Source organism: Drosophila pseudoobscura, chromosome 2 (genome assembly GCF_009870125.1).
Source record: "Drosophila pseudoobscura strain MV-25-SWS-2005 chromosome 2, UCI_Dpse_MV25, whole genome shotgun sequence".
Lineage (NCBI taxonomy): Eukaryota > Metazoa > Arthropoda > Insecta > Diptera > Drosophilidae > Drosophila > Drosophila pseudoobscura.
Window position 1 is genome coordinate 3,767,767 of NC_046679.1, and position 13,229 is coordinate 3,780,995.

General features: G+C 47.2%; 1 protein-coding gene across 3 annotated transcripts in view; it reads right to left on the bottom strand.

Annotated features, from left to right (window-relative positions):
- htt (huntingtin) overlaps window positions 1-12,955 on the bottom strand; it is a 52,737-nt gene extending 39,782 nt beyond the window's left edge. For all 3 annotated transcript variants that reach the window (XM_033377284.1, XM_002137004.3, XM_015183325.2), the window contains exons 1-8: window positions 12,783-12,955; window positions 12,228-12,485; window positions 11,951-12,167; window positions 11,751-11,880; window positions 8,215-8,928; window positions 7,144-7,740; window positions 2,555-2,860; window positions 1,564-2,480 (exon numbers count right to left, since the gene is read on the bottom strand). In XM_033377284.1, coding sequence (XP_033233175.1) covers window positions 1,564-2,480; window positions 2,555-2,860; window positions 7,144-7,740; window positions 8,215-8,928; window positions 11,751-11,880; window positions 11,951-12,167; window positions 12,228-12,485; window positions 12,783-12,856 — 3,213 coding nt within the window. In that variant the 5' untranslated portion in view covers window positions 12,857-12,955. The remainder of the gene's footprint in view (window positions 1-1,563; window positions 2,481-2,554; window positions 2,861-7,143; window positions 7,741-8,214; window positions 8,929-11,750; window positions 11,881-11,950; window positions 12,168-12,227; window positions 12,486-12,782) is intronic.
- Between the last annotated feature and the right edge of the window lie 274 nt (window positions 12,956-13,229).

Genomic DNA, 13,229 nt, shown 5'->3' on the forward strand with positions numbered 1-13,229 from the left:
TCTGGCACGTCCTGCGTCCCATCCCATCCCATTCCACATCTCCAATCCAACTCCGTTCTGCGCGTGCATTTGGTTGCATATACTTTTCGGGCAACAACATTGCATAATCAAATTGCACTTTTGGGGAGAGCCCACACAGCCAGCAGCAATTTAAATGTTCGGTGCCGGCCACTAAATTATTGAATTCAATAAGAAACCAGCCCTGGAATAAGTCCCCGGATCGGAACCCCAACTTCTCAGCCACGACCAATCCCCAGACAGAAATCAATGTGCAACTTATGCGCACATTCTGCATACCATGCCCCAAAAGGGGCAGCAGCAGGAGCCGAATGTGCTACTCGTACGAGTAGAAAGTAGAAAGTGAGATGGCGAAACGGATACACTATGCGCTGCTCCCTTTAGGGGCATTTGCACTTGCACATTGCGAAGGCGATAAGAATTTTCTTTCTTATTTTCAAATGAAAAACAACCCAGCCATACGGCCCGGCCACACCGCCACACAGCCACACACAGAATGCCTTCGGCTAAGCTCCAACTGCAACTGCAACTTCGAGAACAGAGAAACAGAGAGGGAGGGGAGCCACCGACTGAGGTTGAAGTCACTGGAAAAATATTCAAAAGGCAACAGCCATTGATATGGACACGTGTCCGGGTCCGTGTCCGTATCCGTTTGTCTGTGTGTGTGTGTGTGTGTTTGTCTGCATGTGTTAAAATATGTTAGCTTGATGGTTTAACATAGAAAAAAGTACATACAGCGAAAAGGTGGGGGCACACATATTTATAGATATAGAAGAATGTTTGCACACGGCAAGGGGTGCAAAAAAAAGAGAGCAAAGAAATGTGCAACTAAATATGCAACGCACAGGTGCCGTTTGGATACTCTTAGAAAACATAAGGGACTTTACATATGAGTACCTATAAATTTATGTTTATAATTAGGCTGGAAGTTAGGTATTATTTGGTTATTATTATAATTATTGGTTAATCTGTAGGGAGTTGTGCGCGTAGCATTGAAGAATACAGTTATTAAAGCTATAATATATGGAAATTACTAAGACTATTTACTCCGCTCATGAAGTACCGAAATAGAGTGTAAATTTAATTATAAATTCTTCTTTTCCAAAGGTTTGATTGGTTCTGAAGTACTCGTCAAGACTCAAGAATTGATATTGCTCGCCTACTCGTAGGTTTCTGCAGTTCAAAGAATATAGCTAATCCCCAGCTAATTTCAACTTCATAGCTGAATAGATATACCCTTCCAAGAGTAACATTTATGTTGCATATCGTGCAACGTGGCGTATGCGTTATGCATATACTGTGGGGGCACAAGCCAGAGGAAAAAGACAGAGAGATAAAGCAGTAAAGGGCGGACTCTGACAAAGATATAGTCAGATAGATATACAAAAGCGGGTTAGCATACATGTAATGTGGCTTACCATTAGGCAAAGGCGGAGCAGGAGGAGCCCCATCAAAGGAACTCTCTCCGAATGCCCGTGGGGCGATGCTAGTCGTACATTTTGTTCGACAATCGCTTAAGATGCGAGCACTTTCAAGCCAACTCACCTTCAGTAAAATGGCCAGCAAGTGTTGCAAGCTGAGACCACGTTGTAGCTCCAGAAAGAGACCAGCTCCGCTGGATTGAAGGAAATTTCCCACCACCTGCTGCACACCACCGCGTAGGATCGGATCGCAGTGGTCGTGGAAGAGCAGCACATCCGATAGGGCCTGGCAGCCAGGGGTTGGTGGTGGTGCTTCCGTGTCGAAACTAATTCCCTTCCGACTGCGCAAGGATTTGGTTCGCTTGGGCGGACGTGGCGGCAGGCTCATCGGTGGCGTATCCTGCGAGGCAACTGTGGGACGATAGGCGCTGCCAACGATCTCCGATTTCGACAGGTGGTCCCCGCCGGTGGGTTTCTTGCTGGACTCCGCCGCGGAGATGCTCCGAAGTAGGACCGCTGCATCGGCACTGCGACTGAGCGTGGGCGCAGATAATTGCTGTAGATAGGCCGGACCAGTACTGGGTCCAAAGTGATCATCCTTGATGTCCAGCAAGAGCTGGTTGTCCTCGGTGTCCGCTTGGATCAGAGAACTGTCCAAGGGCTTCTTGTCCGCCTCTGCCTGAGACGTGTTGCTGCTCTGGGGGCTAGAGAGTTGCGTGCTGTCTCCACTGCCCACCTGGCTGGCATCTTCCAGGAGCTCCAGCTCCTGTTCGGTAATCTCCAGGCTTAGCTGGAGGACACGCGGCGTCAGACGCACACACTGAGCGATCACAGCCAGCGAGAGGCTCTTAATAGACACTCGACTCACGCTGTCCTGCTGCAAAGCAGCTGCCTGGCCTCCGAGCAGGAATCGTGCGGCCACCAGGCGGGCTGTGTAGTAAATCAGCGACTGCTCCAGGATGCTGCCAATTTTCACGCTGATCAGGGCACGTCCCACAATGGTCTGCTTGAGCGGCGAGTTCTCCACTAGAAAGGGATTAGCTGGCGGGAAGGTAGGCGGTGGGAAGAGGACTCCTAATTAGCTACTCCATTGTGTGCGACAGCAAGCGACTTACCATTGGGCGTGCTGCGGCGTTGCGGTGTCTCTGGCTGATGGGCCACGGCGGGTGCATCCATCATCAGGGCCGTGGAAGCCGTGTAGGAGGCGGTAATCGAACAGGAGTCATCCGCAGTCGTGGGTGTCTCCGCAATCGAGGAGTGGCGCTCCGGTGGCCCGATGCTGCTGCTGGCCAAGGAGCTCAGCGAGAGCGTCAGTGAGGCCGTCGAGACGGCGTCCGATTTATCAGCGGGCGTCGACTTGGAGGGCGTGGACTTAGAGCCAACACTTGATTGACGAAAGAGCTTACTGACCGACTCCGAGGCTGCAAGCAGAAGAGCACAAAAGCCTCTGAGTTAGTGCGTCCAGTCGAAAGTTTAGCAGATAAGTCGGGTTTGACACTAATGCCAGCGATGGCGTTGGCTAATTTGCGGTTCCTCCACCCAAGACCCTACACCCACCTCTCGGGACGGAGACGAAGAGGGCCAATTACCAGGCGCATCGTCTGCTGGAAAATTGCAAACTTCGTAAACAATTGGGGGAGGGACAGGCTGCACTGTACTATGTCTGTGTCTGTCTATGTGTGTGTGTGCCTGAAACCACTAAAACTATTTTCCTTAGCTGCTTTTTATGTTGTTCTATTAACTTGCCCCGCCGCGGGGCAACTCTTCTCTCTCCGTCTGTATTGGAAATTAATTGAAAACTGCAATTCCATAGCAAGTACACAGAGAACAGAGAACAGAGTGTGCAGTGCGGAGCGTGGAGTGTAGAGTGCCGAGTGCATGCTCCCCCACTGACCACTTAAGTGGGTTAAAAATTGCTGCATCTTTTAGATGCACTTGTTGTGGCTTTCTCTTCCACCCGCTGTTGTTGTTCTAATGGATGTTCCGGCCGCATGCAAGCGCTGTAAAAATTAGAACAGCCACCGATTCCAACTCCAAATGCGAGCTGGAACTGAGGCGAGCGGAAGTAGACGAGCACTTTGTGGTCATGGCTCTGACATAGACACATATGATCAGTAAGTAAAACCGCGACGGTAGCCTCATGTAACAGAGAAAAGAAGGATAGCTACGGGCTGGATCTAGGCTTCAATGAACTTGCAGATCCTGGTTTCAAGACTAGTAAGCTATCAGATCTTCTCTTGCGATAGTTTCCGCCAGATAGCTTTGGAAACTGATAAACATATCAGTTTCATATCTCTGAAAGTTTAGAGTCCCTCAAATTCATTCCGATCTAAATGTTACTCCCTCAAAGTGCACTTCAAATTAGCAATACCGTGGCAACGCCGTGGCGTGGCGCTCATAAAACCGCAGCCAAAAATCAGAGAGTGTTTCCCTGCAGTTTTATGGAACTTTCATGCATGTATGTAATTATGCTCCAAGGGGGCTTCCCACGGGGGCTGCCTGCCATTTTATGCTTTAATAGTTTCGCCTCCGCAAAAGTGAAAACAGCAAGAGCAACAGCGGGAACGGCAGTGGCAGCGGCAGCTCTCCAACTTCTGTCGAGTAGTTTTTTCCTCCATTGTGGGAATCACGTTTAAAATGAAAACAAAAATGGCACCACACGAAAAAGGGAAATACAACTTTGAAACGCATAAGCAAAGGAAGGGAGAAAAAAAAAGAAAACCCCAAACTAGACGACAACGAAAACCGCGTAGGAAGCGCTGGGAAAGAGCGGAAAACGCGCGGCAACAGGATTTGGGGTGGCGTGGGAGGCACCCTCTTTTGGTTGCTGCTGGGTAATTGAGGGCGAAGAGGGCGGCTACTTTATGTTTGACATACAGACGGGGAGCCACACATGCAAATGTTTTTTACAGTTCCACACACAGGCACACATAGAGGCGGAAAAACAATAGCAGGAGCATGAGGCGTAAAAAATTGTTTATGAAAATAGGGTATCCGTGTGGAAAAGTGGTGACAATATGGAAAGCCGAATGCACTTTCTAGTTTCTCAGATCAACTTTGATTATCTTGTTGGACAGGTTTATAGTTTTTATAGTTTATATTCGTTCATCATTTTCTACAGAGTCTACAAGCCAAAATTGGCTGACCAGGCCGAAGGCTACACAGACAGGGCTGGTGCCATGAAGAACGCCTTATTGATGGACGAAGTGCTGACTGTTGAAGAGCGCAACATCCTCTCAGCTGCACCCAAGATCATGATTGGGAAGCTGCTATCCTCAACTCGATCGAACGAAAGGGGGAGGCCGTCGGTAGCATGGAGATCCTGGCGAGATCCTGAAGCTCGACTATATTTGGAGCCTGGAGAGTGGCAAAAGATCTGCCTCCCATTCTTCAAGATTTGCTTCATTAAATCACAGTTCAAACACAAAATTGAAAAGCTCTATTTCCCCCACTCGCATCAGTAGAGTATTCAAATTGTTGGGGTTAAAGATCGTCACTCTGTTGTAGATGAAGATGGGCGGCTGCGGCTCCGACTGTCGCTATATCTATAGATAAACATACATACATACATATGTGTACATATTTATAAAAAATAAAAAACAAAAACAAACAACCGGCAATAACTACCGCGGACGGACAAGCAAAGCAGCGCAAAAAGGCTGATAGCGCATAAGTGCACAACAGCAGCAACAAGAACAATAACAACAACAGCAGTAGCTGCAACAACTGCAACATGGGGCAAAAGGAAACAACAGAACCTAAGAAAAAAACAGCTAAACGCGAACCAGGCAAAGTGCAGCAGCAACTGATGGCTGGCTCTGGCTCTGGGTCTGGCTCCTCTCGTTTTGGCCCGTTCCAGCCTGGCTGGCTGGCTGGCTGGTTGGCTGACGGTTCTGGCAATGCTAAATAAACCCATGCCCCACAGATACAGATATAGATACACCCCCATACCACACGTATACGTATATACGTATACGTATATGTATACGTATACTGTGACACAACATGTAAGCTTGCATACATGCAATTTGAGTAACCGCATTTTATCACGTAACCCATTTGTCTTAACCACTTTGTTGCCAACTTGCAGTGTGATGCTCTGGCCAAGTGGCAGCGGCGGCGGCGGCAGCGGCAGCGGCGCAAGAAAACCAGCAATAAGGTTGGGCCTGGCGGTGCAGTCGAGTGGGTGGGCGGAGCAGCAGCAGGAACAGAAGGAGGAGGAGTACGAGCAAATGCATTGCCATGTTTCAAGCTTAATCCGCATCCTTCGCACACACACGGACGCCCGGACGGACGGACGCACACACACACATTTACAAGAAATGCCGGATTTAAGCCCAACATTTACGTCAAGTAGATGCGGGTTTTTATATGCACTCACTCTCCTGCCGCATCCCACCCCATCCCGTCCCGTCCCCTTGCCCGCTCTCACTATCTTTACATGGGTAGCACTCCGCCGCTTCGCCCCGCCCCGCCCACAACTCATTCGCTTAATTAGTACTTCCGGCTCAGTGCAGTACATTTCCTTTGTTTATTACCAGCCCCTCCTCAAGCGCACCACCCCCCCGCACCAAGCCCATCGCTAACGACAGGACATGGGTCTGGCATCATGTCTGCATTTCTTAGTTCGGTTCTCCTTGGGCTTCCTCTCCCCTCCATTTTTTGCTGCGGACCACCTCCAGCTGGTTTATGGGTCAGGGCGAAAAGCGTGGCACACATACATATACATATGTATGTATGCACATGCGAGGAGCATCCTCACAATAAAATTGATTTTCTCTTGTGTTTGGAAAAGAAAAGTAAACGTTTTAAATATTAAAATAAATTAAGTCAAGGACAAGCAATCAGAAGACACGTCAACTGCAATTCGAGCAAATAGTAGCACCACAAATCGAACTGGCAATACTCTTGCAAAAGGTATTCTGATTCCCAAAAGAACGTCTATGAAAAGATCTTCCTGTTTAAAACCTATCCCACAAGATCAACAGATGAATCAAAGGCCATTCTTTGTGCTTTGTAGCTGCAAGGGGTATCAAAAGCTATAGCCCTTGCGGGAATACCCTTTCTTCTTCTTGTTATTCCCATGCTGCTCCTGCTGCTCCTCTTTTTGTTGTTCTTTTGTCAACAGAAAAGACAAAATGTTGCACGCAAGGCGCAACGCATTCAATGTAGCGACAAATGATGTATGCAGGCAGCCTCCCCAAGTGGGAGCTGCAACCAATGCTGCACGAATTGCCTAATTTCAGTCGACCCCCGATGCCGTGGAGACTTGCATCAGCATCAGGAGCATCAGCAGCATCAGAAGGAACGACAATTACGCTTCATTAAATCGCAAGTGCAATTGGCAATTCGACGAGAGAGGCAACATGGCATGGAAATTGGTTTTGCCTCCGAGTCACGTCTGTCCTTCGATTCGATTCCCGGTACCCGATGCTGCCGCAATTATGCAAATAATTTCATAGCCCAAAAATTGCAAATAAATGTGGAATTGTACATCACAATGCGAGAGTAGCAGGGGACGGGGCGGGTGGGGGAAAAAAGAGGTAAATAGAATTCGGTGGCGCGTCTGCGGCAAACCGTGAAATGCAATAACATTGAATGGAAATAGTTTCGCAGATGCCTCGCTGACTTTGAAGCGATCCACCCGACGTCTAATGAAATATTTATCCAGGTAATGCATAGTCATACGCTGTATAGTCCTCACCTGCGTTGGAGTGCGACAACAGATTGTTAAAGAATGTGCCAATTGTTGTTGCATCGCCGGTTTCTATCGCATCCTCCGATGTGGTCCCCTCCGGTGGCTGCTGCTGCTGCTGCCGGTGCTCTTTGCTGCCAGCAATTGTGATTTCGGCCTCGAAATCGATGCTGTTGAAAGATTCATTGTCGATGTCACTCAAATGCTGGGATTTGTCATCGCTGCCGGCTAGTAGATTCTGCAGAGATGACTGATGCTGCTGCGGTCTGGGCATCCCCCTGACATCGGCATCAACATCAATCAGTTTATCGTTCCCCTCTGTCGCTGCTGCTGCAACTCCTCCTCCTCCTCCTGCTCCTCCTTCTACTGCTGCTGTTGCGGACAATTTGAATGCCGCTGACATTGCCTGTTGTTGTTCATTTAGTTGCGACAGAGTTGTAAAGTCATCGCACTCGGCGCTCAGCAGCTCCATGTCATCATCATCATCATCATCCTCGTCGTCGCCGCCTTCCGTCTTCCGCTGCTGCTCATCCAAACTGCTGCTGGCAACGCATTCGCTGATGCTGCGTGCGGCATTTCTAATGTGGCAGCGCGTCGTTTTTTCGGCTGATAGCCAAAAGGATCATCATCATCCACACACACACACACAGACAGACACACACGCAAACGACATGAAAAGAGAGTGGCAGAAGACATGGGTTAGCCTTACAATTTGTGTAAATATTTGTGCAAGATTGCGCTGGCGGCAAATGCAAATTTGGTTTGACCTCGTTGCTGCTGCATGTGCCGCCGCCTAAAAGCATGCACTAATAATTTTCATATGTGCATTGTGTGGGTGTGCATCCGCTTCCCCCACGCTCGCTCTCTTTCGGTCTCTCCGGCAGTGCAATTGCTCAATTTTCTTGATTTCGGCGTGGTCTGTCTGTTGGTTTGTCCATCCGTATGCCTGTCTGTCTGTCTGCCTGTCTGTTGGTCCGTCCCTCTGTCAGCATGTCACATTTCCACATGACTGCACACCCACACATCCCCACACACACATGCTGGTGTGTCCCGACTTGCATTCTGCCTTATTTGCTATACCTTCATCAGCAACGGAACTTGCTGCCTCGGTCGTGGCAGCATCTTCCCCAGCATTAATTCCCAACGAGCTCTGGTGGTGGCTCCTCTGCCGCTCCTCCTCCTCCTCCTGCTCCTGCTGTTGACACTTTGGCTGCTGCTGGGGATGCTGCTGCAGTTTTGCATTTGAATTTCCTTCCATTTGCATTGCAGTCTCCGTATTCTGCTGATCCTTAAGAATCTTCTGCTGGTGGTGCTCCTCCTGTTGTTGACTTGTCGCTAGTTCGTAATTTTTCAATTGGAATATTTGATTTTTTAATGATTTCCTTCGCCGCAAATACTCATTGTGCTGCAATTGTTGATTGCACAACAGTTGGCGCAAACTCTGGCCCAGACTCAACTGCCCCTCCGCCACAGGCCCACGACCAGGCCCAGACCCAGGCCCATCCAGGGCCTGGAGTATGCCATTGATGACCTCCAGTGTGGCATTTATAATGGCGTGATTCGTTGTGGGCTGCGTGCTCAGCAGGTGCAGACAATAATCATAAATTTCAATAATTTGCCGACAGTCGGAGGTCGTGGCCTGGTGTTGTTGCTGTTTCTGCTGCTGCCCGACCAGGGACTCGGCATCGTCATGATTATCCGCAGAATAGCCGCGTATTAGCTGCGGCAACAGCAGACGCAACAGCCCCAAGGCGCCCAGCACGCAGTTGCTCTGCTGATCCGTCAGAAGGAGCTCTATAATGGAAGCAGAGAGAGGAGATAAGTTAGTTAATGGAGAGAAAACTTAAGTCTGGGTTGGCTGCTGCTGCTACAAATTAAAAATGCTCTTCAAACTTTTCTTTTTGCGCAGCATGCGTTGGCAATTCCAATTTGCTCAAAGACACTGAAACAGATACAGATGCTCATACTGAAGCGATGCCAAAGATACCCCCGTCGATAGATAGATACGATACCTTTACCCACTTGCGCGTTTGGCCGGTTTGGCCAATAGCAGTTCATACTTTTCTTTCGTGTTCTTTTCAAAGTTTTCCCTCATATGTTTTGCAACAAATTGCCTCCAATTAAATTTATCTCGTTGAAAAGTTTCCATCTGATATTTATAGACTCCACAACCCAGAACCACCAGAAGTAGGAGTAAGAGTTCTGTTCTTGCTCCATCTCTTGGCTCTTGGCTCTCGTGTTGTCTCTCCTTATTTGTCGTTTCATTACGTATACGCCACCAATCACAAAACGCCATGTTGGAAGTTTGTTACTCAATTAGTTTTCATTTTCTTCCTTTGGGGCGCAAAATTGAAAACACTTCTCTCACTCTCTCCCGCTCGCTGGCGAAACTTTTTACATGGCCCTCGGTGGCAGCAGCGGCAGCGGCATCGGCAGCCAAGTGACTTTGCCACCAGAGCACAACTTGCGGCCTGTTTTCATGTGTATCAATTAATTGCGGCAAAAGCCGCAAGAACTTTCTTCAAAATTGGCGGAGGAGGCATCCGCAAAACGGAACGATCATGCCGGGCACGTTTAAGGACTGCAATTAATAGTTTCTCACACACCCGCACGCACTCAGGTGCTTAATGGTGATGGATAAGCGACAATGGAGTCAGAAGTTGTGATGACCAATGACAGAAAAAGCCATTACTTACTCGCATTCTAGAGGTTTCTATCTGCAAGTGAATCGAAAGCTTCAAGCTTCTCCTTTGGGGGCTTCACTTAGCCCTGTCATGGGGTATACTATGAAATACATTTCGAAAGGGAAATTCCTGGACATTTGGCTATTTATGCTGCCACAGTTGACATGAAAAATAATTTGCACTTTTTGTTTAGCTGCGCATCATAAATTCTGCATTTCTGCTTTTTTGCTGGCTTTGCTGCAAAGAGCCCCTGCATTTGTTTACAACGTTGATTATCCGCTTTAAAGCTGCACAGGAATGAATATCTGATTCAATTTCGCATGAATTATTGCATGGAAGTGTCCAAGTGCATAAATTTCATTTCGTCTAAGGGCAGTTATATGGGAGCACGGAGCAGGAAGCAAGAGCAGGGAGCAGAAGATGGAGCAAAGCCAGAGACAAACAAACGGAGATGGCAGAGATGGGCGGCGGAGGCGGAGGGCTGAGGGCAAGGCCCTGGCTGGGCCGTACTTTGTGTCTGTTTGTTGGGGCATGCCGGGGCACAAGTACTCACGGCTATGATGGGCGACCATAAAAGGAGGCGCCAGACTGTATAAGGATGCGCTGAAGAGTTGCCTGGGCATTGTGCTGGCATTGCCTTTGCGTAGAAGTGGCATACAGTTGACACAGGACTAGAACCAGGAGCACCAGGCAGCGCCAGGCAGCACCAGGAGTTGAAGGAGTTGATTTGAAGGTAAACATTTGGACAAGAAAAGAGCAAAAGGTGAAGTCAATTTCTAATTTAATTCATATGAAACTCCCAGTGAGGTCAGACCCAAGCAAACACTCTTGCAACAGAGTAAGCAATTAATACTCAAAAACTATATGTACCTATATTGGGTATAGTAGTTCTCTATATTTCAGATGCACTGGCCACTCGAATTCCTATTTCTAGTTGCTCTATTTGCGCCCTCTAGTCCGCTATAAAAACAAAACAAAAAACTATAAATGCTGTAACTAAGGTGCATCTCTGGGCGAAGGTTTGCCAATAATATTTGCAGGAAAATTCAATAAAAAATGATTTGTGTGCCCAATTTTTTAGCATTTTCACATGTCTATGACTTTTGTTTGTGCTCGCTGCAGTTGGAAACGAGCATTTGCCGCAGTCCGCCAGTCAGCAAATGCTAAAATAAAACCCATTCAAGTATCTTTGTCTAAAATCATAACAAATTCCGCACAGCAAAAAACAATAAAAGTAGATGTACACCCGATGTACATCTCTCGTCCATCGATGGATGATGGCAAAAGGTAACCAAGAGCCATCCACAAATATAATTTATATCAACTGTCTACACCCTTTTATTGTGGCACAAACCAACCGCCGCCGTAGCCGCCGCCGCCGCCGACGCCGACGATGGACAAAACGAATATTCATGGAGGGGAATGCATTCACAATACCAGTTTTTGAATGGACTCCACTCCTATTCTCACTTTTTCTGTATTTTGCTTTGTATATTGTTGGTATGGTATTTTTCATGGATTTGCGGCTTTTTAGAATATTAAAAATATTTTTCCAGCCAACCGTCCAACCATATACATATGTATGTATTTATGTATATGTACACATATATGTAGATTCGGCTTTAGAATTTTGAATTTTACACGCTTTTTAAACACCTTTTTCATTATTGATGAGAGTACAGGTTTTTAGAGGAGAAAAGAGGCGTTTAATGGCCAGTAATAGAAGCAAAACTCTTTGACACCAAATCAAGGATTAGTTAACCCAACATGAATAGTAAATGAAGGCAGTTTTTTAGAAAAAAAAATACTTTTGCAAATTAGTAGTCCTAGCGGGAATGCAATACACATCAAGTGGATTCAATTCCGGCTTAAAATAAGGCTATCCTACAGTTGGATTATTGCATTCTCATCAGGCGCTTCATTTCCGCTTACCCATCACTTTGTTGAGTCCATGCCTGGCCATGAGGCTTCTGTGGCGTGCATGCTCGATCAGGCTGATGCAATTTTGGGCCGAACAGCGGCGCTTGACTGCACAATCTGCGCCAATGTTGTCCAGAAATATCTAGAAAAATAAATACGACAGTTGGGTAAATAGTTCCATGGATAGACCGATGCTTGCAGCTGCTTTCCACCTCCAACAGTTTGCAGGTTTCGCTGTCGCTTAGTCCCTGCTGCACATAGCGGCCAAAATGCTTCACAAAATCACAGAGCGTCTCCTGGAGAAGGGTCTCCTTGCGCTGCGATATGGTGGACATGCATTGCAGCAGCCGGACTGCATACCATTTGATATGCTTCTCTTTGATGTGAGGTGCGTAGTAGGAAAATAGATTCAAGCAAATGCGCAACGATCTAAAAAAGAGGGACATGGTTATAGGATTCACTGATTGTGGGTTTTAGGTATCCTCCTACCTTTGATTACCATTCCTTTTGATTTCTCCATACAAATCCATCAGTATGCGGCTGACCCGCGTCTTCTCCAGGGCGCGAAAGATCTTGTTGAGGTTCTCCTCGGCACTCATTCGCACCTTCGAGTCGAGATCCTCGCAGAAGAGCAGCAGCACATTGGTGGCCGTGCCGCAGTGGGCGGAATAGTTGATGTGCCCCGCCAGTGCAGGTGACATGATGCACTCTGCTATCTGCTGGAAGCAGGTGATCTTCTGCTTTTGGCTGTGAAAAGATTTGGAAGATTAACAAAGTGCACAGGTATGCGCGATGACGTCATATCGGATGCGCTCGATAAAGATATTATTGATAATGCTTTTGCTGCTGGAATTGTTGGTTCATTAAACTGAGGGCGATGCCGCATTTCGGGCATGGCCTTGACAGTGGAATCGAATCAATATATGCTTATATATAGATGGCATAATGAACAACAAACTGTTGCCGGTCCCCTCCCCCAAAGCATTCGATCCGATGCAGCAGCACACAACAGAGACATTCAACGCAACAAAAGCCACAACCCACCTGCATTCTGTGTTGCGTAGTTGGTCGACAAATCCAGTAAACTTCTCGTAAACGCTGGACCTCGCTTTGTCCATTTCGTTGAAAGTTGTTTGTTTGTTTTTAATAAAATTGCATTTTGTTTTGCTTTTAGCTGCGGAAACTAGGGATGTACAATAGTCGACGGAAGTTTCGATAGTCGCGCATAACAAAGATGCGCAACAGCTGGGTAGCTGTTATCTGTCACGAGTATTTTTAAGTCACTGCTGTTCCCACAACTATCATCAAAGAATGCATTGAAAATGGAATCGCAATACATATATTCCTTGTCTCCTGCGATATTTATCTTGCATCTTGCAGATGTGCAATGAAAATAGTTTCACCATAATACAGTCCTGTCATGAAAGTTCAAAATGTCTTGTTAAGTAACAGGATGGCACAGCTGGCCTGTTACTCTTAAATATTGCTGTT